At 42.3% G+C, this 24,991-nt stretch overlaps 1 protein-coding gene across 1 annotated transcript; it reads left to right on the top strand.

Moving 5' to 3' along the window:
* The first annotated feature begins 2,527 nt into the window (after positions 1-2,527).
* CYTIP (cytohesin 1 interacting protein) lies at positions 2,528-24,925 on the top strand. The gene is made up of 8 exons (XM_065413733.1): positions 2,528-2,698; positions 7,507-7,556; positions 7,978-8,032; positions 15,726-15,828; positions 15,975-16,068; positions 18,546-18,615; positions 23,645-23,711; positions 24,459-24,925. Exons 1-8 carry the CDS (start codon positions 2,528-2,530, stop codon positions 24,923-24,925), a joined length of 1,077 nt encoding a protein of 358 aa, XP_065269805.1.
* The last annotated feature ends 66 nt before the right edge of the window (positions 24,926-24,991 follow it).

Here is a 24,991-nt window from a genome sequence, read left to right as displayed (position 1 = left end):
CAAACCAGATCTAAATCAAACACTGTATCAGATTCCCCCCTGCATAATATGGATACTAAAAAGACTGCACTGAAATCCATGTGGCTAGAAGAAGATGAGAGGAATTAGAATCTGTAACTTCTGCCCTAGTCTGAAGTTTTGGCAGAGTTCTCTAAACCTTCTTGCACTTAGCTCACCACTATCCATATTCTGTGTGATCCATGACCCCTGTGATTTTATGTGCTGGAATTTCCTTTTGGTGGTTGGGAATTCCAGACGCACACTTTTTTTAAAGGTACATAGGAAAGACGTATTGAGAAAAAATAATGTAACTTCTGAGATTCTGTGATAGTCTGAAGCCCTAAATCTTCTGTTCAAGATCTCAAGAGCATGCTAGTACTAACCACTATAGATGACAAATCCTGATGACTTTAATGTTTGTTTGACACTCATCCATGAGTCTAAAGTGTTCATATTCATACACTGAACAAAAATGAAAGTGAATTTCAGAGAACTTCCATCAGACCATTCAGACTCCCCCAGAGGCTGGTTTTGGCCATCAGAAAATGGCATTCTTGGCAGAGCAGCAGTTCTGGGCTGGCAGGCTAGACAGGATTTCTTGCGTTAATCAGCTTCAGAACTCTGGTGAAGCATAGGTAATTCCTTGTTTTCTCTCACACACATTTTCGGCTGTTAGGTTCAAAGGAGGTAAGGCTGGTGGATCTAGCAAGCATCTCAGGCTTGTATTATACTTGTATTGACATCTTCACACTCCATCTTTCTGCTTTGCTGATGTCTGAAAGTGGTAATGTCAACTTTTATACAGGAGCTATAAGAAACACAAAGAGCTGATTTTGTGTGTGTGGGGAGGGTGGGGTGGGGGAGGTGTTTGGAAAGTTCCTGTATTCTATCCCCTTTCTCTTCTTGAACTGTTTAACTGTAGCCAATTGGTAGCTGGGCTCTCTCAAATTTGGGTTTATGAAATGTTATTTGCCCCTTTTCTATTTGTGACGTACTTCTGAAATTGTGGTCTATGGACTTCTTTGTTTCCCCATAAATAAAATATTTTGAGAACCAAGCAGTGAAGAGGCTGCGCTAGGAAGTTTAAAAAAAAAAACAGAGAATAAAAAAATCCAAAACAAAACAATCGCAACCAACTGTGACCCATTCACATGTCCCAGCAGCAAGTGGAAACAATACCAGCGAAAATGTGCAAGGAAAAGGAATCAGTTATAAAATTCCATCTTCAAGCTATGGATATTTACAAAAATCAACCATCTGTGTGGCGGCCTATGTACAAGTGAATGGTGGTCCCAGTACTGCTCTGACTTTACACTAGCTGAGAGATCCTCTCTATCTGGCCACATACAACCTGTATCGTGCCCTTTTGTATCACGAGAGAGGTATAAAGGAGTCCAATCAGGGGAGAGAGTCTGAGCCATTGTTTGCAATACGGTGCTCAATATCTTGTGAATATGCAGTGTGTGTAGTGACAGACAGATGGGTGATATGTGTGGTAGAGCCTCCTCAGAGGTGCTGAAACTAGGGTGTTGGGGTTGCTGTTACACCCCATGGCTTGAAGTGGTTTCCATCATATACAGGGTTTATAAATTGGTCCAATGGCTCTCAGCATCCCCATTATACAAATTGTTCCAGCACCCCTGCCTCTGGGACCTCTGCAGTGCCTTTATCAGCTACAGTGCTGCCTGTTCATTTGAGCCCACTTGTTGGGGGACCAATTTGGAACAGTTTTCTGACTTCCTTGTCTGTCTGTGGCTTGCCTGGTGTCACCATCCTTCTGAGGCCCCACCTACCAGCAAACTGACCATGAGCTGTGAAATACCTAATTTTATCCTCATGCCATGGCCCTCTCTGACTGTGAACTGACTGGCATGCTCCTCTTCCCCTCATGGCTCTGTCTATGGGTTGCCTGGTATCGCCTTCCTGCTTGCCTGGAATTACATAAATTTTTCTTTTTGGAACAGAATTGATAATTAACAGCAAAATGCAATTTCTCTTTTAAGAGCATCACTGTGCAGGAATAGTGCTTTCTTGCAGTGAATACTTTCCGACAAGTCCTTTTAATTCTTTCTGATGTCCCTAACTCTTCACTGAAGTCATTATTTGCAAAAACATTATTTTTTTTTATGTCAATGATAATTTGAGGGATATGAAGGGACATGGAGCAAATGTAAGAATGAATGTCAAATTCAGGGACCTTTTTAAAGCAAGATGGTCTTTTAAACACAAACCATCACAGAACATAAAAACTGCATGATGTGAGTTCTGCTTGTATCCAGGAGTGGAAAAACAAGCAGATTTCTTTAATTGCAAAACGCATCTCCTAGCTCTCCCATGAGCTTAAAAAAACATTGAGTAATGTTGGCGATCTGCAAGAAGTGATTTATGTAACATGCACCTAAACCACAAGTCACATGGGCTCTTTCTGTTTGCTACTTTTGATTGCTTGCAGAGGAGGTTATAGTTTTAGTTTCCTCAGCCAAGCAATGTTCTTTAGCAATGCCAGTCTAAGTGCCCTTCGTCCAACATGTCCTTAAGAAAGCTCATTCAGCAAAACCGCAATGCCAATTTTGTGGGCTACTGCGTTAGTCCAAGTTACACACCTTACTTGGATCCAATGTGCAGTCCCCAGATGGATAACAGAAGAATTCAGAGTCTGGCAAACACAGTGGGGACGTTGCCAAGGGGACGCAAACAGGTATGTTTTCAGTTTTGACATTCTGGAAGGTCCAGTTTTTGCAGGACAGATAATTGTTTCTCTGTGTTTTTTATTTTTATTTTTTTTATTTCTAAGTGTAAGCTACAAGGTTATCAACATGTGATTTTTAATGGTTTGTTGTAGAATGTAGCAGGCCACATTCAACCTTGGTTTAACTTTAATACAGTCAGTGGAATTACACCAAGGGGAATTTGTTTTCTTGGATTGTGATTAAAACCTTTAGAACGAAACACTAATATGGTAAGTTTCTAGGGCAACTCGGAACATAAAGTTCTTTTGCAGCTAAGTCCCTAGCTGTGCTGCATTAGGGTTTGTTCTGTTTACAGCTGTGTTGAGAAGACTCTCTTGATTTCTGGGTGTTTCTGATCGTTTAATTTACTTTGCTCCGGTATTTGGGCTTTTGGTTCCCTCATGAACTGCCTTCCACATCTATGATTGAAAGCACCTCTCATTAGTTGTGTCCATCTGGTTTGAAGTATTTTGCTAGAAGTGATTCTGATTTGAATTGTTTCTCAATACAATATTCTTTGTTTTTCTTTCTTTTTCTTTCGAGCATGACAGATTTCTGTTTGTAATTGACTTTTAAGAAAGCCCGTTTCTATTCTTGCTAATGCTGTGAATTGGCAAATAAGCACTTATAGGATATATCTAACAATCTAATGTAAAGCAGTCTAAATTGAAAGTACGTAAAACACATTAACACAAATTATCAAAGAATATGTGCATACTGATTGTGCACTTAAGCATTCACTTTGTATAACAATATAACTGCGCTTAATCCTTCTCTTTGTACAATCCTGGAGAAAGAAGATAAAGCAGAACCAGAACTAGACAGATGAATATATTTCTGTGGAATGCTGTTGATGATTGTGATAGGCACAGTTTTCTATGGCAATCATGCCTGATTTAGAGATAACATCTACAGTAACGGTTGTGACGTGACCATGTTTGTTAAAAATAAATTGCAACACATGTATTTGCTATGAGAACCACCCTATGCAAAGAATTACATATCTGATGGATACTTTAGAGAAGTAGATCAGTTTAAAGTTATGTGCATATTTAACTCTCACAAACAACCTACATCTAACACTCCTCCCCAAAAACAAATACATGTTTCTGAAATAAGATTTGTACAGAGATGGTTGTTTTATGATGAGGCACAGTTTTATCCCTCTGAAGTCTGTCATATGTTTTATTATGTTAACTTGCAGTCCATAGACATTTTTGTGATACAGGCCAGTAGTTCCTCATTTGTAATCTACATTTTGGCAAGAATCTTTGCTTAAAATTAATGTTAGCCCTTTTCAGAATCCTTCCTGATTTCTTAAATACTTTTATATTTGCCTGAAATATCAAGTTATGGTTTTCTGGCCTCGTGAATGTGTGTATGCTGTTGGACTCCACCGTGCATGGAGATAAGAGTATTCCTCTAACGAGTGGTGTCACACAGACACTCCTATACCTGCTCACACATGGGGATTTAGTCACCCCAATAACTCCCGGTGAAACTTAGATCTGCTTTTAGAAATGCTGGAATTAGCATTAGCAAATCAGCATTTCCTTTCCTATCACACCACTCCCGGAAGTACCGCTGTGTGGGTGCAATACTCCTATTGTGGGGTTTTCAAAAGTGCTCCGCATTGGCCTAATTCTACTCCAGTTGAAGACGATGGAAAATCGACTTCAATGGGAGCAGAGTTAGGCCAAAACTGAGGGCTTCTGAATCCCAGCCCAGGTGGTCTGTTCTTTTGATGTATCTCTATTTCTCATTGGTGTCAGCGGAGAAGGTAATAGGCCCATTTGGCTACTCATGGATGAATGCTGGCAGAGATAAGAGTGGCTTTGTGGTAAAGGCACAAGAGTGGGAGTCAAAAAGATTTGAGTCCTGCTGCTGGTTCAGCTGGTTCTTGTGTGATCTTGGTCAATTAATTCTTTGCCTCAGTTTCCCCATTTGTAAAACAGGGATCATTCTACTTGAGTTTCTCATGGGGTGAGATATGGTGGGTGAGGTAATATCTTTTACTGGACCAACTTGTGTTGGTGAAAGAGACACACTTTTGAGCTTACACAGAGCTCTTCTTCTTTTCACAGGGTGTTAAGTATTAATGTTTGTAAAATGCTTTCAAGTCCTCTGCTGGAAGGTGCCAGAGAGGTGTAAAAAGTATTTGTGCTATTAAAATACACTGTTGGCACGATAAAAATATTAACTCTGATTAGAACTACCTACCCCAGGAGAAGCTCTACCCATTTTGCTGGACAGGATGGAAAATATTTTTAGCACCTGCCCCCCTGCCACCCTTGGAGGAAAAGGAAAATAAGAACTGAGTGGCGCAGCAGTTCAACATGCCCTGGAAGATGACTGCCTTGCTCTCCTGCCCCCAGAACCAGCCCTGCCCATGCCCTTTACTGGCCTTGGAGCTCCACATATTTCAGACTGCATTTGGAAGGGTTCCCAAATGTTTTGAAAAACACACTGCATGATTCATGTACATTATATGCCTCCCAACGTCACTCCAAATAATGCATTTGTGATACACCTACAGCCCCCTAGTAAGATAGCATGTCTGGGGCCTGTGGATTGTGGCCATGTCTAGGCTAGGCTGTGCCTGATTGCAGAGAGCGGGTGTTCAGACCTGCACAGCTCAGACTTTGATCAGGTTGTACATTTTCCATAGTGCACAGCAGTATAACTTCCACAATATCAGTCAGGGCTTTGGAGCTGTGCTCCAGCTCTGCTCCAGCTCCAGGCAAAAACCTGCAGCTCCACTGCTCTGGAGCTGCTCCGCACTCCAGCTCCAGTCTCCGTTCCAAAGCCCTATCAGTGAACATTAAGAGTCATTCCTCCTATCTGAAAGTTCCACAAAATACTGTCACATGGCATTCCTACATTATGCAAAATAGGTTCTAGAATCATAGGAAACACTTCAGCTACTCGACCAGCGCAGGGTTTCCCCCTACAGAGTACGGTCTATTGTCCTTTCCAGTTTAAAATGTCCCAAGCAATTAAACTCCCAGCACTTCAATTGGGGGGTGGAGTGATGGGGGGTGGAATCCACAGTCGAACCAGTCTCACTCTCAAAAAGATTTTCTTATTATTCAGCTTAAATTTTCCCTCTTTATAGTCTCAGCCCATTACTTTTAATTACAACTGCTTTCAATACCCTAAACAATCCCTTCCATTATGTTTACAGCCTTCAAACTCTTCAGCAGGTATACTAGTCATCGCTTAACCAAGTTACATACCCCTCCAGGACTTTGGTATTAAGGGCACCTGTTCCCAAACTTTTGAAAGCTGATCACAAAGGTCCTAGGTGGCCATTCCCAGTACAAAAGTGTGCTGTGAGTTACCTCATACTTCTATTGGCCAGTGGTAACACAATATATCAATGGGTTTCATCTTTATACTATTAGCAGCAGGATCATGCCTGACATTTGGCTATACAGATATTGGAGAGTTTTTTAAATAAGGCTTGATTCATTGCAGATTTCCAGTGGAGGACTATTGCAGATTTTACAGTGGCATAACACTGGAGTCACATAAGGGTATATCATGTCCAAAATGTTTTCACATGTTAGTGGAAATACGCAGTTTCTGAATCTGTGTATCAAAGAGTCTGGAAAGATCATATTAAGTGACTTTCACACCCATTTGGAAATGTTGCTCCTACCGGTGACTTTCTGTATCATAACAATACTGAAACAATGTATGATGAATGACCTGTAAAAGCACTGAGTGTTACACATGAAATGGTAAGTCAGCCCTAGAAAGCAGACAGGTTTATATACTGACAGTTATTAATTAGAAGTAGCCAGCCAGCTTTAAAAAGATGGATTTGAAGAGGAATGGAAATTGGTTTGCAATCTTGTATTTAGCTTCTAAAACTGAGGTTCTACAGTTGTCATTTTCATCAGGTTGATCAGATTTACTGTTTTAATTAAAACTTTTATTTCAAATTAAATCCAGTTTGTTTATAGTTTACCTTTCTGTCATTCAGCTCCATCGCTATGGACCTAGAGACGGCTTAACAAAATGAAATCTCTTCTCTCTTCTGTCTGACCCGCTCCCACTTGCCGCTGTGTGTTTATTACTGAGGGATGTAGCGTCAGAAGTGCCTTTGTTATTGACTGGTACAGCACTACGTAATCTACCAAACTTCCCAGAGACCTGTCTCTTCCCTCATCATTCCATTTGGAAATGACACAGAGACTGGGAATGGTATGGAAGATCAGAGGGATTTTGTTTACAACAGATCTATGGAGAATACTGAACCTTGCTGTTGAATTCATGCATGACTAACAGACCACCCAAGTGCCAACCATTGGATGGTGGTACCAAGACCTTGAACGGGATCTTTCTATTCTGGTCTTCCCTTACCCAATATAGTTTTAGGCCTAGATTCATCTCAGGCTTATATTGTTTTTTTAGGCATTACCTAAGGTACAGCACCCACAAGATGAAAACTGCTGGGGAGAGGTTGCAAAGTGGCTACAAACTCTCTCCTCTACTGAGGGACCTGCGTGCAGCCAATGCAATCCCAAAAGTGGCCAGGAATGGCTGGAGAGAGTGTATGTGAGATGCCCTGATTCAGCACATCCCCTAATCACTCTGCACCTGCTCCTACACCAGGGGGAACACCAAGGGAGGTTAGGCAGCAGTAACACCTTCTGTCCTCCCATAGGATACAGGGTGTAGTTTTCTATTAACTTGTTGATTTTATTCATTGTATACGTAAAGTTAAATGTATGGACATATTGACAATGGCAAACTTTATTTCTGTTTCCAGCTTGCTTTAACCAGATCAAGTTCCTTAGGTGACTCTTCTGGGCCACAAAGGTAAAGAGATTTGCTTTTTACTATAATACTTGCTCTGATTTATATTGTGCTATAGATGTATGGATAGTAAAAATATAAAATAGAAAATGAAATAAAAGCCATTCACTGGAGAGCTTACAATCTAACAGCAAAGAGTAGGTACAGCACAGATACCAGACAGAGAATGGTGGTTCATTCGCACACAGTAGCTAGCAAGCAGTGTAGAGCAGGTGGGTTTAAAAAGTAATTTGAATACTGAGAGGAAGGGCTCCTAAGATTTATGACTGTCTGTAAATGTGCATGCCATGAATCCAGACTGTTGATAGGGCTGATATGTCACAGTTGGATAAATAGCGGCATTTTGCATTTCTTAGTAATAAATAAACCCCCCCAAATAGGGTGCTGTGTTCTTTATATGCAGATTTATGTATTTTTCTTACAGACGGCTTCTTGCTATTGTCAAAGAAGATAATGAAACATTTGGATTTGAAATTGAGGTGAGTCTTCAGCACTGTGAATATAGATTATCTAATTCACTGACTATGATAGGTCTGTGTTCATGACGAATTGAAGTGATGGACCCAGAATGTGATGGATTTCAAAGGGTTTACAAATAGAGAAGGACACAGACCAAATCTTCTGATCACCAGCCATTACACCTGAACTTCAGAGAGATTCGGATCTGAATCCAGATCCCAGATTTGTAGGTGGCCTTATCTTTATTATGGGCCAAAACAAAACGCTAGATCCAGATACCCTCAACTTCCATGGCTCTTCCTATTCCATGACATGGTTGTTTTAATCCTCCTTCTGAATCCACAATATGCTTCTTGTTGCCAAAAGCAGGGGGTGTCGTCAGCTGATTAGAATAGAGGGTTAGAAAGCAAGAGGACTCCTGATATCAATTTCCACCCCCGTCGCTAACTTCTTGAGTAACTTTAGACAAGTCATATAACTTATGTTGGCCTAAGTTTACCCATCTGAAAAATGGGTAACGATTGTGCTTACCTGCCTCATAGAGATGTTGTGAGAATTAATAGTTTTAGAGTGCTTTAGATTAACGCTGCTATATAAGTATTCTAGACACTTATGTCTAGATCCCTGCAACTCAGGGATCGCTTCTCTATAGCCTCAATGTGTGTATCTAACTTGTATGGGATTTCCTCATGGACATTGAGGGGAAACAGCAAAAAGTCCTTTATACAGAGTCCAGTGCAAACTTGGAAGGGATAAAGAACAAGTATAGAATATAAATATTTGATCCATTATGGGAAAATAACACACACATGCTCTCTTCTGAAAACACTGTACTGTCTTTTTAAAATCTCTTTTTTAACTTTAAGTAGATATATTTTTGGAAGTAAGTGTATAGAGGAACTACATTAAGAATTTTTAAAATAATAATAATGAGCATACTAAGTTCAACTATTTTACTTTTCATGCAATTTATTTAAAAATAACTGTGTGTGTGTGTGTGTATATATATGTGTGTGTCCTTCTCTCCCTATATATATATATATATATATATATATATATATATATATATATATATATATATATATATATATATATATATATATATATATATATATATATATATATATATAGGGAGAGGACACACATACAAGAATCAATATAAATACATTAAATAATAAAAATAAAATAAAATTACTTATGGTTCATAATAAGTTGAGAGTTTGATCCTGTAAGCTTTACTCACAGAGGTAATCTAGGATTGCAGGGGCAGGCCTTTGCAGATTTCTTATATATTTTGGGAGATATAAATCTTTGCTATTCCTCTTTCAGCTGACTACTTTAATACTTTGACCTAGATCACTAGAAAAACAAAACTGATGCAATTTTCAGGGCCGTTGTCTAATACAAGTATCATAGAACACCTCCTCATACTGTATTTCTAATCTATACATACACACATTTGTACAGTATTTGTTTATATACTGGTAGTCTTTATCTGCGTCCATTTATCATTTTGCATAATTACTGTGGGTGGCATGGTTGTAGCTTTAAAATACATCATTGATGTTAATGGTGTGAGATAAATAAGATAGTTATTTAGCAGAGTATATAAATAATAAATTTAGAAATGTTCTCAAGGAAGCATCAAGCATTTAGGCTTATTTGAGGACATAAGGATTTGGTTCCCAACTTGCAATACATAGGAATGAAACCACCCATTTATTTACAGTGCTGTTGTTGTACATCTTTGAAGCATTTCCCATATTTATGCACAGAGAATAAATAATTTTTTCAGCCAAATTAGTGTATTAGGAGAAGCATAACTTTTTCTGATTTAGTTCTGTGACTAATGAGTGTGTAAGTATTCGTGTCAGGAATAGTGGAGAGCTTTTAGAAGTGAAGATAATTGAGTCAATTACTGTGCTTTTGTATGAATTGACAGGGCAGATTTTCATTATTTGTGGCATTCAGATTAAAAATAATTATTCTTGGCATATCTTCCTGAATGTACATTGTCTGTGAGCCTCTCACTTGATAGCCTGGTCTATAAAAAGCCAGTATCTGTTTGGTATTGAAATAGGTTGATTTAGCTCCAGATTTTGAAGGTATTTAGATGTTACTCCACTTACCATTGCACCACCTAAGTCCCATTTTCAGAATTGATTTAGGCTCTTAGGAAGCCTAAATCCTATTGACTTTCAATAAGACGTAGGCTCCTAAAAGCCTAAATCACTTCTGCACACGAGACTTAGGCTCCTAAGCAGTGGCGGTGGAAGCTCCCTACAAGTGTGTGTGGAGGGACCACTGGCACCCGAACCGTGGCCCTCCCCCATGCTGCCCCTTCCCCCGAGGCCCCACCCCACGCTTGCTCCTCTCCGTCCCCTCCCCCTTTGGCTCGCCTTTACAGCCAGTAAAAAGTGATGGGGCCATGACTCCTGCCCCCACTGTCCCAGCACCCCTGCTCCTTTGTCAGCTAGGGTATGTCTGAACTTGAGCTGGAGGTGTAACTTCCAGCTCAGGTAGACACACCCTTGCTAGAACTAGCTCTGATTAAACTACCATGCTAAAAATAAAAGTGTAGCTGTGGTGGCATGAGCCGCAGGATAGACTAGCCGCCCTGAGTACATACCCAGGGTGTCAGATGGGATTGTACTCAGGGTGGCTTGTCCATCCTGCCACCACAGCTACGCTTTTAGTGCGATAGCTTGATTAGAGCTAGCATGGGGTTTTCTGCCTGAACTGGAAAATACATCTCCAGCTACAGTGTGGACATATTCTTAGGCTTTGCAACGCTGACTGGAGCAACACCTAAGCATCTTTTTAAAAAAAATCTGGCCTGAAGTCTTTACGTTGTGTAGATGTGATTATGTGGGATAGCTCAGCGGTTTGATCATTGGCCTGCTAAACCCAGGGTTGTGAGTTCAATCCTTGAGGGGGCCATTTAGGGATCTGGGGCAAACAACCAAAAATATTGGGGAGGGATAGCTTAGTGGTTTGAGCATTGGCCTGCTAAACCCAGGGTTGTGAGTTCAGTCCTTGAGGGGGCCACTTAGGGATCTGGGGCAAAAATCTGTCTGGGGATTGGTCCTGCTTTGAGCAGAGGGTTGGACTAGATGACCTCCTGAGGTCCCTTCCAACCTTGATATTCTGTTTCATTATTATAGTATGAGTTTAGGCACCCCCGAATAGGACTATATGAATCTCTATGCTACCATTTGCAGGTGGTTTATGAGAATTACAGTGAAAGTTTTGCATTTGAAAGTTTCTGCCCATTTGAACGATTCTACCAGTACTTCCCATTTATGGCCTCAGTCTGTTGTAATCAGATTACGGCAATCAGTACTGTTGTAATGGGACCATGCATGTGTCTAAAAAGTTACTAATGTACATACATGTGTGTGCAAGATTGAGGCCTAAATAGCTAGATAATATTTCTCAGGCTGGTATAAACTTTCAGTCTGGTAGGACAATGTTAAATGGCATGTACTGGTGTGATTCTGAAACCCCTGAGTTTCACTTGGAATATTGGATTTAGCTGAAAGCATTAAGTTGTGCCTAATGTTGAAATCACTGAGTTGCATAGTTTCTTCGTGAATAAGTAAATAAGCCCAGGTTTGCTAGAAACTCATGCCAGGTTTGCTCACCATTTGATCCATGTTGTGATTAGAAAAATTGTGAACCTGCCGAGGATTTTAGGGTTGTAACGAAACTCAGAATTGTGTGGGTTTTGGCTGTCTTAGTTTCACACAGAACTCCTCTTCAGGTCTGAGAAAGGTACTCTGAGGGCAGGTCTTCACTACAGGGGGGGTTGATTTAAGATACGCAAATTCAGCTACGCGAATAGCGAAGCTGAATTCGACGTATCGCAGCCAACTTACCCCGCTGTAAGGACGGCGGCAAAATCGACCTCCGCGGCTTCCCGTCGACGGCGCTTACTCCCACCTCCGCTGGTGGAGTAAGAGTGTCGATTCGGGGATCGATTGTCGCGTCCCGATGAGACGCGATAATTCGATCCCCGAGAGGTCGATTTCTACCTGCCGATTCAGACGGGTAGTGTAGACCTAGCCTTAGACTTAGTGCAGTGCTTAATTTGTGCCAGGGCTAGACTTGGCAGTTCATAGCCCCAGCACCTCTGGGCTTGCTGCATCAGTTATGAATGTAAAAAAATTGCTTAAGCTTTAGTACCTAATTGCGTGAGTCCTGGTACCTCTTTCATTACAAATTAAGCACTGTCTGAGTGTGACAGGTAAATGGAAAGTGGAACACATGGTTTAGCATAAGGAGTTACCACATACAGTATTGTAAGTGACCATTCAAGACAAAGTGGCCCGTTAACACCTCTGAGTCATAGGACAAAAAGAGGGGGTTAGTAGGTTACAGATTGTTGTAATGAGCCACAAATCCAGTGCCTCTGTTCAGTTCATGATTGTTATTGTCTAGCAGGATTATGAATTTAAGCTCCCTTGTGAAAGTGTTGTGCAGGTTTCCTTTGAAAATGAGGACTGATAGGTCAGATATAGAGTGATCGCTTTGTGAAAAGTGTTCACGCACAAGTGATAGGGTGTTTTATCATTTTCCTGGGTGAGTTCATTTGAGAGCGTATTGATTGTCTGGTTTAACGCACATTGTTATTGGTGCATTTAGTGCACTGGATGAGGCACACCACATGTTGTGATAGGCATGTGTAGGACCCAGGGGTCTTGAAAGGTGTGTTGTGGGGACTGTTGATCATCACAGCAGTGGAGATATTTGTTGTTCTGGCGGGGTCTGGTGCCGCTTTGAATTGGTGTGTCCTGGTCTGTGGGGAAATTGCTTCTGATGATGAGCTTGAAGAGGTTGGGGGGTTGTTTGAAGGCCAGAAGTAGAGGGTCAGGAAATATTTCTTTCAGGATGGGGTCCCCATTGTGTATAGGTTGTAATTGTTTGATGATACCCCGGTTGGGTTCCAGCGTAGGGTTGCAGGTGACAACTAGGGGTATTTGGTCAGAGAGGGTTCTATTTCTGTATTGAAGCAGGTTCTTTTGGGACATTTGGGTGGCCTGTTCCATGATGTGATCTACTTGTCTGGTGGAGTGTCCTTGTTTGGTGAAGACGGTTTTAAGTGTGTTAAGGTGTATATCCTGGGCTTTCTCCTCAGAGCATACTTTGTTGTATCTGAATGCCTGGCTGTAGATAAGATTTCTTGGTGTGTTTGAGGTGGTTACTGGATCTACGAAGGTAGGTGTGGTGATCTGTGGGTTTCTTGTATATGGTTGTCTGTAGGATTCCATTGTTAAAGCTTGTTGTAGTCCAGAAAGTTGATGTTAGTGTGGGAGTGTTCCAGAGAGAGTTTAGTGGATGGGTGGTGGTTGTTGAATTTGTGGTGGAAATCTATGAGGGGAGTTTAAACAGTCTGTACAAAAGATGAAAATATCAGGTATATCACTGTTTGTCCAAAAATTCTTCTTCAAAGTGGCCCATGAAGAGGTTGGCCTATTGGGGACCATCCTAATACCCATGGCTGTTTCCATGGTTTGAACAAAGTGTTTGTTGTTGAATGTAAAATTATGGGTGAGGATGAAATGGATGAGTTTGCTGATGTCTTTGGGGTGGATAGTCCATTATCTTGTAAATATTTCGAGGCAGATGATGATGCTGACATTGTGAGGTATGTTGGTGTATAGGGAAGTGACATCCATGGTGGTGAGGATGGTGTTCTGAGGGAGGTTGTTAATGTTGCAGAGTTTGTGAAGGAAGACAGTTGTGCCCTTTGTGTGGTGAGTGGTTAGAGGATGGTTTCCTATGAGTCCCAATATTCCTTCAGTAAGAGTGCTGTGGCCAGAGAGGATGAGTCTGCTTGTGTTCCCTTGTTTTTGTATCTTGGGAAGCATGTAGGAGGTCCTTGGGATGAGTTTGTGGGGAATGAGTTTGTAGAGTTACTCTTGGAATTGTTTGGGGAAGGATTTGATGATGTCCTGTGGTGTGGTGTCGGATCTTCTTTGAGATCTTTATAGTAGGGGATGTTGGAGAGTTGTCAGTTGGCCTCATTAACGTCCGCCTGCACCCCTCCCCTGCGGCCGGGGCCATGAGACCCTGACCCACTCAGAGGAGTCTCGAGCCTCCCCTCCTCCCCCTTGGCCAGAGGAGCCTCGCACAGGCCAGAAGCTGGAGCGCCCTCCCCCCTCAGCTGGAGGAGTCATGGGCTAGCCGAAGCTCTGAGCCTTCCTCCCCCTCCACCTGCCTGGACGTGCCCCAAGCTCCCTCCACCTGCCCAGAGGAGCCCCAGCCTAGCCACAGGGAAATGTTTCTCATTTTCATTTGAAGAAGCTTTTCATATGCCCCATGCAGGTTCCGGGGTGGCTGAGGAGGCGGTATTTGCTACTCAGCTTCCTGGGTTCATCAGTTCAGGGAGTCCAGGAAGATTACTGATGAACCCAGGAAGCTGAATAGCACATACCACCTCCTCAGCTGCCCCAGAACCTGCATGGAGCATAATAAAGCAAAAACTCCCTCTTCTCCCCCCCCCCCCAAACTGGGCATCCAGCAGCCATGGGAGAGCCTCCCCTGGCCTATTATATTCGCCGCCCATGACAATGGTGTCCCCTTTGTCTACTGGTTTGATCACTCTCTGGTGGTTAGATTTCAGGGACTGTATGGCGGTGGAGAGATCATGGTAGATGTGATGTTTGTTTGTTAAGGATTTCAGTCAATTTTTTTCCTGAAGCGGACATGGTAATTGTAAGCGGTGGTGTCATTATTGTTTCACTATTAATGTTTTGCACAGCTCCAGTCCTGAATTGTGGTAGGAAGAGGTGGTTAAATATTGATATTACCAGGCAACCAACAGGACTGGTTATTTCTTATGTCTTTGCAAGATAACCGAGATTTTGATTAGGTATTTACAGTTACATGACCTGTCTGGCTATTTTTCGAAGTACGTGTGACACAGATGATGGATTTTGCTTGATTTTTTTTTATAATTATTTAATAAATATTCATTTCAAAATAAAAAATAGAGGCAGCTATTTTTTTCTTGGAGCAGGTGTGGACACAATGTTGTGCCTTGGGACTCGGAGCTTTTACTGCTTAAAAAATTACTTAGGACAAGAGTAGGTTCAATTTTCCTTGCTTCTCAGTTATCTCATAATAGCCTTTTGTCCCATCTAATATTACCTGATGGTTAAAATGACATTTGAAATATGGTACCACAGATGGGTCCAAAATTTTAAAAACCATGTTCCCAGGCTGTGTCAGACTCTACACTGTTATAACTGGATCCTACAAGATGGTAGCTTGTTGTAGTGTAAACAAGAGAATAATCTATGTCCAGGTTGTCTAGAACCAGAAAGTTGTTCTTGTCTACAGTTAATGTATAAATAGGCCTAAACTTTTCTTTTTACTGTTTAATAGCCATCTTGGTTTAAAACTATGTTGTGTAGGAATGGCACATATTGTAAATAAAATGAACAAGGATAATTTATTAATTGTTTTTCTGTTTCCACTCATTTCTCTCCTAAGAAGGACATAGACTATTCCTATTGTCCCAGGCTTCCTGACTTCTCATTTATGATAATAACAAAACTAATAAAACATTATGCAATACAAAAAATAAGAAAAAAATGAAAATAAGATGAACACTTACTGTGCACTGATGGGGCTGTAAGACAATATTTAACTTTTTACATTGATTTTGAGGTTTTAATATTGGTAACACTGTCAATTTGATATTTATAGACACGTAGATTACAACACCAAAATGCTTGCTCCCTGCAAATATGCACTTATGTCTGCAAAATACAAGAAGAAAGTCCTGCCCATCTTTCTGGCCTGCAAACAGGTAACTATTCATGTTTTCCTATGGTTTGTGGCTCTGTTTGTTTCTTTTCCCATTTATTTCTGTATCATTTAGTTTTTGTTTTAGAGGCTGTGGAAAGAATGGTGTGTACCTGAGATGTTCATTTTATTTGTATTTAAATTTACCAGGTGATATTCTAGCCAATATCAATGGAGTGAGCACTGAAGGTTTTAGTCACAAGCAAATAGTGGACTTGATAAAATCTTCAGGGAATTATTTAAGGTAATTAAGTGTTTTTTCAAACATTTTAGTTTAATCCCTTCTCACACTATGAGCCTAAGAAGAAATGTTTACTTGTTTCCTGATGCTCCATTTGCTGTTTCTGATGCTAAGGCAAAAAGGATTAAATCAAATTCTGCTGATGAAATAAGATCCACAGTTCTGCCTGTAGGCAGGAACACGGTAGCAAGTTCAAAATCATAGAGCCGCACTACATGACAGTTTAAGACAAGAAGTGCAGAGTTACCATAGCACATCAAATATGCAGAATGTAATTGCCCAAATTAGAATTGAACCCTGCTCTTGCATAAGGTGACCATATTTCCCTATGGTGAATATGGGACACCAGGTAAAATTACTCGTGTTCAAGTGAGTTCAGCGGCAGTCAATCAGAATGATGCAGTACAAACATTCAAATTAACATCAAGTTGACTGAGCCCCTATTAAAAAGAAATACTGAGCAGTTGGATTCTTCTTATCTTTAAGACTTTAGGGTTCACACAGGGAGGGGTGACACACACACCCCTCCCCTCCCCCACACACATGGGGAGAGGTGACGCGCACACACACTCCCATACACCTCTCTTATATGGGGGGAGGGAGTGACCGACTGACCTGAGCCCCCGAGACAGACTCGCCTCTCCTGGTATCTGGCACCACATCTTCCTGAGGCAACACGGGGGGTTGTGGGCAATCAGGGTCACATGCCCCCCCCCCCAGATTTCTGCCAGGGTTCATACCAGAATGTGGCCAGCAGCAGCCTTTTGGCACTGTGAGGGATGGAAGGGACGGGAGCTGCTTCCTTCCCTCTTCTCCCCACCCCCCCAACTCCTCCTCCCCTGCTGCTGGGACAACCTGGCCTGTGTCTTTGCAGAGCTCATCTCTTCTTCTCTCCTCCACCCCCAGTGGCTGGAAATAGCTTGTCCCTTCCTGCCCACACAGTGTCAGAAGGCAGCTAACACCTCCAGGCCGCTGCTGGCCACGTACATAACCCAGCCGCCTCCTGTCCCCCGGCTATAGTGTGGGCAGGAAGGGGTTAAGCCTTAAGGATGCATTGTGCACCAGGGCCCAGGGAACCTGACTGCAGGGGCTTCAGCAGTCAGCCTGGCCAGAGAGGTGGGTCAGCAGGGGAGGGTGCCTAGGGGCTAGAGCAGCCCCGTGCCCCCTGCGGGCAGGACACAGGGCAGGAGGGTCTTGGACTTTCCTGGGGTGCTGGCCCAACCAGACACAGTGGGGGAAGGAAGGAGCCTGCCAGCCAGGCTGCTGGTGAGCTGAGCGCTCTGACCAGGGGCTGGTTCTCCTCACAGCGGTAGGAGTGGGACGTGCCCTGCCAGGGGGGATATGGAGGAGCAGAGGGGTTGGGGGGAAGGGAGAAGGGGCAAAACAGGGAGAGAACAGTGAGAAGGGGAACATGTAAAGGGCCAATGGGTGGGCAGCACAGGCGACATGTAACCAGGTGCTGCCTGGCACCTGCCCACACTCACCGGCCGCCACAGCCAGCCCCGGCCAGAAATGGAACAGGGGGCAGGGCCATGCTGGCCGAGAGCCAGCATGCAGTGGGGGCTGTGCTGACAGAGCACCGGGGAGCAACCAGCCCCACGTGCTGCAGCTTCACCCCCCACCAGCCTTGCCCACCCACCCCCATCGTCAGCCACAGGACCCCTCCACTCACCACTGGTGGGCGGGTAGCTGGCAAGCAGGGACGGGCCAGCAGCAGGACCTGCCAGTACGGATGAGGGGAGGCAGAAAATATGGGAAAATTTGCCAGTTTTTAAGCAAAACTCGGGACACCTGCAGGAGGGCTTAAATACGGGACAGCCCCTTTAAAAATGGGACATCTTGTCACCCTACTCTTGCAAGCACTATTGAGCATGAGGTAGGCAGGTTCTCGCAGTGGATCAGCACAAAGCTGTTTGTCACAGGCACTTATAGAATGATATATTGGAAGAATTCCCAGGCCATTACAAGACCCCCTCAATCTCACACTCACACACTTGGATCTTTGTGGTAAGTAGTGTTAGTTCTCTCACTGCCTGTTGACGTAAAACTTGTAGGAAGACTAACTAGTCAAGACTGTTATACTTACCTCCTTGTCCCCATTGGCCCTAGGATCCCCTTTTTTATATTTATCATTCTTTGGATGTTGGCCCAATACTCTCTCTTCACCCTCTCCTGCTTCTCCACACTCCTGTGTTTGGAATTTTACAAAGTGGCTTGATTCCTCTGTAACACAGGAAACACATCACTCCTTAAAATAGCTGATTTGAGAGAGATAATATATCCTAACTGCATCCCTCTCCCCAGCCCTCCATATTCCACTTGCTTTTTAGATTGTCAGCTCTTTAGGGTATTTACTGTGCCTACTGACTCCTCTGTGTGCTACTGCAGTATAAACATTAACTAATAGTAGTAATGTAATACCCATACATGCTTAAATGGTCTTTGTACATTTCAGCCATGAAAACAATTGTTCTTTACAGATTAGAGACTGTTAATGGAGCCAGGATTGTTAGGAGAATGGAACTTGAAACCAAGCTGCAGTTATTGAAGGTAATTTAATATGTGGTGTTTAAGTGCGGTGTGTCTCATGTAAATATGTTATGTGTAAAAAGTGCCAGATTGACTTCTTGAAGACCGAAGTCATCTATTTTTCTGCAGACAAAGAAGGAACAGGCAATGGAAATGCAACATCTCGCATTGCCCTGCCAATATGCATCAACCCCTCGTGCCTCAAGTGCTGAGAGGCTAGTTCATTTCCTATGTCTTTGACCTTGCTAGTTCTACTGCCAGCGAGGATACCAGGTGTGTTGGCAGTCTTTGTGAAGAGGATGCTTCTCCACAAGGGGAACCCCAAAATACCCAGGCCCTCATTTTATCATCTGCTTAAGGTCATCTAGCTTGGGACATTGTTCATACGTAGTATGTGTGAGGAGTAGAATTAAGGAATGTTTGCTGACTCAGGATAGCCCAAAGCTGCTGGATGATGTTTTCAAGACTGATTGAGAGGAAGGATTGTACTGTGGTTAGGGCACTAGCTTGCCACTTGGGGAATTGGGGTTCAATATTCTGCTTTGCCACAGACACCCTGTGTACCTTGGGCAAGTCTCTGTCTCAGTTGCCTACCTGAAAAATGGGGATAATAGCACTTCCCTACATCACAGGCTTTTGTAAGACACTCAAATACTATGGTGATAAGGGCCATATAAGCACCTAAAATATCTAGATGATAGAATTACTTCTACTTCTGTAAACCTATAATAATCTCTGCCATGTGAGTGTCAGTAATGGGCAAGTGCTAGGTGTTATGACACAGACCTTGATTCATTTTTTTATTAACAGAGTTGGTATGATTTTTAATTTGATTTGTATTTAGCAAATACCACCAGCAGTTTTGTACCATGACATGGAATTCATAAAGAGTTTTAAAAAAAACAACAACCAGAAAACCAAACAAAAAATGCATGCTGAACTTAAGCATGCGTGTGTGTGTGTTTACATCTGACTCCAACTGAGTGAGCCGTGGCAGATCTGAGCAGTGGCCCGTGCCAGCTGACTTGGACTTGTGGGCCTCTGGCTGTGGGGCTGTTTTACTGCAGTGTAGACATTCTGGTTCAGGCTGCAGCCCGGGCTTTAGAACCATGTGAGGTGGGAGGGTCCCAGAGCTCAGGCCACAGCTTGAGTCAGAACATCTAAACCGCAATTAAACAGCCCCACAGCCCATACCCCGAAAGCCTGAGTCAACTGACATGGGCCAGCTGCAGGTTTTTAATTGCAGTGTAGACATACCCTATGCATACAAGTTAAGTCATCAAGTTGATCCAATTAACATACCTGTCTGGTGTAGTCAAACTATTCACTAGTGTCAGCATATCTGGAGTTGGTGTAGTTGAGAGCAGAATCTGACCCATCCTCTTTACTGTTTTTCTTTTCTTTTAAATAATGCTGGGCCTGATTCACCTCTCACTAGCGACACTAATGATTTCAGGGGAGGCGCTCCAGATTTACATTAGTGTAACTCAGACCACAATGGTGCCCACTTACTCTCTTATTACAAGGAAAGTACTTGGCCTTTAAAGTGTTTGTAATTTAAACAGATTAATTTTAGTCAAGAATTTAAGTTTTTAAAGTGTCCCAGAAGTAGTAAGTAGAAAGCGCCTGTTTAAAACTATTAAAATACATCTAATCTCCCAATGAATTACAGGGTTTTCTTTGGGTTTCTCAGGGCAGGATAGTCTAGTGGATAGGGTACTGGACTGGAAGTTAGAAGACCTGGGCTCTGTTCCCTGTTCTGCCACTGGCCTGCTGTGTCTCCTGGGGCAAGTCTCTGTGTTTCTGTTTCTCCTTTATTGTCTTCATTTAGAATATAAAGGCAGGGACTGTCTCTCACTCTCCTTTGGGACCTCTGGGTGCTATGTAATGCAGCTACTCTAATAATAATATTTACCAGGTGCTCCTTTGCAACGCTGGCTCTGAGGCAAAGCTCCTTCATATACAGTGCTGCTTTTATGCAATCTACCATGTTCTGCCCTGTCCCTCAGTGTTAGGAGATTTAGGAAGGTAGAGGGAGGTAGGGGAACTACACATGCCCAGCACGTTGCTTACATCACATGGGGCCACCACCCGAGTTTGACCTCCAAATGACCCTGATGTTGGAATGGCAACCCCAACTTCGATTAAATCATCTAAGTATGCAAGCAGCCACCACCACCTAGTCCAGAAAGAACTAGAAATAAGCCAAGTCATAGAGCCAGACATTTCATTGCTGTGATTAATGAGACCACAGTAGTTGATTATTATGTCGGCAGTCACTAGTACCGCTACAGAGTCCATTACTGTTAGTTGTACAGGCTGGGATAAACTGCCTGACAATTGATCTCTCTCTCTCTCTCTCTCTCTCTCTCTCTCTCTCTCTCTCTCTCTCTCTCTCTCTCTCTGATAAAAGCTTTGAAAAGCATCTGAGCCTAAGAAAAACATCATAAAGTTACTGTGCTTTGTGATATACCCATGTACATTTTGATTTGACAAACAGCAGGTGGAACAGAGCTACTTACTTTACAGTGATGGATTTAAAATATCCCCAATCTGTTTCTTAGCAGCCGAACTCTAGCCTTGCTAAGTGGATTTGTTAAATATGAAATTCATCTCTCTCCTTTCCCCTTCCATATTCAGAATCTAACCCCATCCCCCTCTTTCTGCCCTCATTCAGAATTTAATTAAAGCAGTTATCTGCTTCCAAAATGGCTAGTCCTCTTGCTGCCGTGCAGACCACATTGTAATGCTCCATGATGGTGCTAATAGGGCCGGTCATTTTGAACATCCTGTGACCTCACAGCATAGACCACAGCATCTCTAAGCTTAAGTCACTGATAAAGCAAAACTGCTGCATCTCTAACTATATGCCCTGTTTTCAAGAAGGGGGTTAATATATCAACTATAGTTTCCCAGAAGTGCAAAACCACTACCTCACAAAATAGTTGTCATATATCAAAGTATTGAGAGGGTGTGGGCCTGGGCCCACTGGTTTCATATTAGTGTGGTTACAATGGTAAGAAACCAATTTTTTGTTTATAAAAGATCAGTCCCCAAAAAGGCTTCTATAACTGAGACTCTACTAAAGTATGTGATAAGGAACCACAAGTACAAAGAGTCATTATAAACAGAATTAGAGAGATAAAGTGGGTGAGGGAATATCTTTTATTACCTCCCCCATCTTGTGTCTCTAATATCCTGGGACCAAAACGGCTACAACTACACTGCAAACAGAATAAGCACATTTAGAGTTTAAGAATTGTTTTGTTTTTTGACATAACCTGCCAGATTGATACAAATAACCTTTTTACAGAACTAGGGACTGAACATGTAAGCACGTTGTTAGAGAGATGTGTTCTAAACTTTTGGGCCAACAAACTGAAGAGAAGTCTAGCTAGCATCTTGGCAGCAACAGATGGATGCACATCATTTATTTGAGTGTCCAAGTGCTTGCTCCCAAATTTCAACTAGGTGCCAGAAACCATAATTAGGGGATAGCTGGGACTCTGATGTGGTGATGATGAGAATAAGGAAAATCTTGGATATTCTGAATAATCAATAAAAGGTGTCATGCTGCCCTCATGAGAATTCACCCAGATTTGGCCAAATTATAGGCCTCTGAAAATCACCATTTGCAAAAGTTCAGTAGTGCTTGTTAGAAGCTTGCTGCTAACATTTCCAAACATTTTTTTCTCACGGTTTTTCACTGCAGCAAGAAAGAAATTTTTCAGTTTGTTTTGTGTCGACCTGAAACTAATTTTATTTGGGTTTTTTTTGGTTCAGCCACCAAACCAAAAATCAGTTATCCACTTAGCTCTAGTCATTAAGAAGGGAGGCGGTAGTCTAATATGACTGCCCTTGAAACAACAGTCCACACAGATGTCTGCACACACGTGGTATTAGCAAAAATTTGCATTTGTATTCAACATCAAGCTTCTGCCTATGTAAATCAGGAAACGGTGTGTCTAGCTACCTATTTATAGGTACACTGAGTTCATTTACATCACTGCAGATGGCCCTATTGCATCCACCTTAAAGTAAAATGGTACAGGTTTTATTGTTTTAATTAAAATCTGTAACTGCATTTGAGATGTCTAGATAAGCATGCAGCAGGGAGGAAGCAAAAATGTTGAGAAACATCAGGATAGATCATCCTTTATAGGCATCAGACTGAAAGTGCTGTTGCTAACCATGACATCAGGACATTGCTCATGGCAGAACAAGCTATAGAAGCACATGTGCCTTGTTTTCAAGAGCTCAGCACCCACGACTGGGGACAGATTTCCAGAAGAGATCAATTCCCACTTGGACAATTAACAGGACAACATTTTCAAAAGTGTTAGGCTCCTGATGTGCTGAGCTTTTTTGAAAAATCTGGTCATTCAATTTGGTGACTAAATGGTAGCTGAGCATTTTTCAATATCCAGTCCACAGTGCCCATGATGCTGGCATCACAGTGGGATGACTGGCAATTTTAATACAGCAACCAATGCTGGAAATTCTGAAGATCTTCTTATCCCAAATAACTAGATAATCTCTCTCCCAGCCTTTCTTTTGGCAAATGAGTTTCACTGTCCTTGCCGGTGATTATTATATAGTTATTGCACTACAGTTATGGCTTTTGCTTCAAAGATGCTGCTTCTATTATGGGATGTGCAGATAGTATTCAAATGCTGTTGGTACAGGTAGTTATAGTATCATGCCTCTGAACTTTTGCATTCTCTTCTTGTAGGAGGTGAGCCCGACTTCCAATAACTAGTGTTATCATATCTATGGGTAATAAGAGAACCCAGATAATACTCCATAATAGCATGTGTTAGGTGCATCAGCAAAAGTCAAACAAAAATTAACAGAATAATTTGTTTCTGGGGGAAACTTACTAATTTTCAAGCAGGCTCTGTTAATACGACTGGTAAGAGAACATACACTTTATTGAAAGTACCTGCTTCCTAGAACTAAGCTGCCATTTTTCTGAATACACCATTTCTCTAAACAAGCTTGACATTGTGAAAGTTAGTGCTAATCATCATTCACAATTTACCCTTCACAGCAAACTTTGCAGGAAAAATGGGTGGAGTTCCGATCGCTGCAATTACAGGAACAACGCTTGCTGCATGGTAAGTTTTGATTTCCTGTTAGGAAACCACAGTACGTTTCATGACCGTCACAGCTTCTTCGGCAGAAATTCTGTGTGCTCAGTCGAAAGCAGGTGTTTGCTTGGGTCTGATTTTCATTTGGCTTCTTTTTCCCTGTTAATGAGGGCATTTTGTGGAAAAACTGTTTCAGGGATTAATGAATGGGGATGTTTGTCTCCTTGGCTGGTGCAGAACAAAAGGTCATTTGTATGAATTCTAGAAAACAGAAGTTGGCATTGGTTACACACTTTTTCCCCCTCCCTTCCTTTACTGACTGACCCAGGGAATGACCTTCATTCTGTTTATCTAGGGGGAAGCAATAGGTACACAGCTAATACACCTTCCTCTAAAGTATCAGTACTTGGCCACTGCCTGAGGCAGGACACTGGACTTGATAGATCAATGTTCTAAGCTGGCATGATAAATCCATGGGGCTCTTCCCCATCTTCCTGGCTGAAAAAAGCTGATACCATGACAGTAAGGAAGAACAGAGAAATCTAGGGGAGACAAAATAAAACTGTTGACGTGCCTTGTGCAGCTCTCTTCAACTAGCCAAACATGTAGGCGTCAATTGCCAGTAACATATCTCTCTAATGACACTTCGGGAAGTTCAGATTGCGAAGTTGTAGATTATCTTTGATACACAAACTTCCTGTGCTCTGGTCTTTACGTAATTTACATTGTATAATGTCGCTGCTTTTATACCTTTTATACCTTTTTTTTTTCTAGGGGAGGTGAATGACAACAACTTTGACACCCTGGAATTGGAGTCCAATTTATTTGGTAGTTGTGCTTCATCAAGGCCTGCCTTCCCAATTAAGCCCCGATTCTCCAGCGAAAGCAGCTGTAAAAGCCAGCTGAGCTCAATGACAGTGGACAGTGAGGATAGCTTCTACCAGACCTATGTTTTTGAGGATTCTGCTCATGAGACTCTGAGCCGACAGTCGAGCACAGATGATGATTGCTTCTTTTCGAGGGACAATGACACTGCAGTAGGGAAATATTCACTGAGGAGGAACAGAAGCATCAGTCTGGCTAGCAGTGGATCAATGTCACCCTCATGGGATGGAGGCAGTTTTTCAAATATTTTTGGAACACTCCCACGGAAAAATAGGAGAGGAAGTGTCCGAAAGCAGCTTTTAAAATTCATTCCAGGTCTTCACCGAGCGGTTGAAGAGGAAGAAAGTCGTGTCTGACATCTTAAGTATCTTCTTCAGTAGCAAGGACTGTGTTAGTATCCATAGGCAGAAACTGCACCAGTA

This window comes from Emys orbicularis, chromosome 11, assembly GCF_028017835.1.
Source record: "Emys orbicularis isolate rEmyOrb1 chromosome 11, rEmyOrb1.hap1, whole genome shotgun sequence".
Classification (NCBI taxonomy): domain Eukaryota; kingdom Metazoa; phylum Chordata; order Testudines; family Emydidae; genus Emys; species Emys orbicularis.
This window is presented reverse-complemented; position numbering and strand designations above follow the sequence as displayed.

Coding starts and splice junctions, on each gene's coding strand:
- CYTIP (XM_065413733.1), top strand. CDS start 2,528: ATGTCCTTAAGAAAGCTCATTCAGCAAAACCGCAATGCCAATTTTGTG. Junction 8,033..15,725: donor CATTTGGATTTGAAATTGAG/GTGAGTCTTCAG, acceptor TGATATTTATAG/ACACGTAGATTACAACACCA. Junction 18,616..23,644: donor CCAAGCTGCAGTTATTGAAG/GTAATTTAATAT, acceptor TACCCTTCACAG/CAAACTTTGCAGGAAAAATG.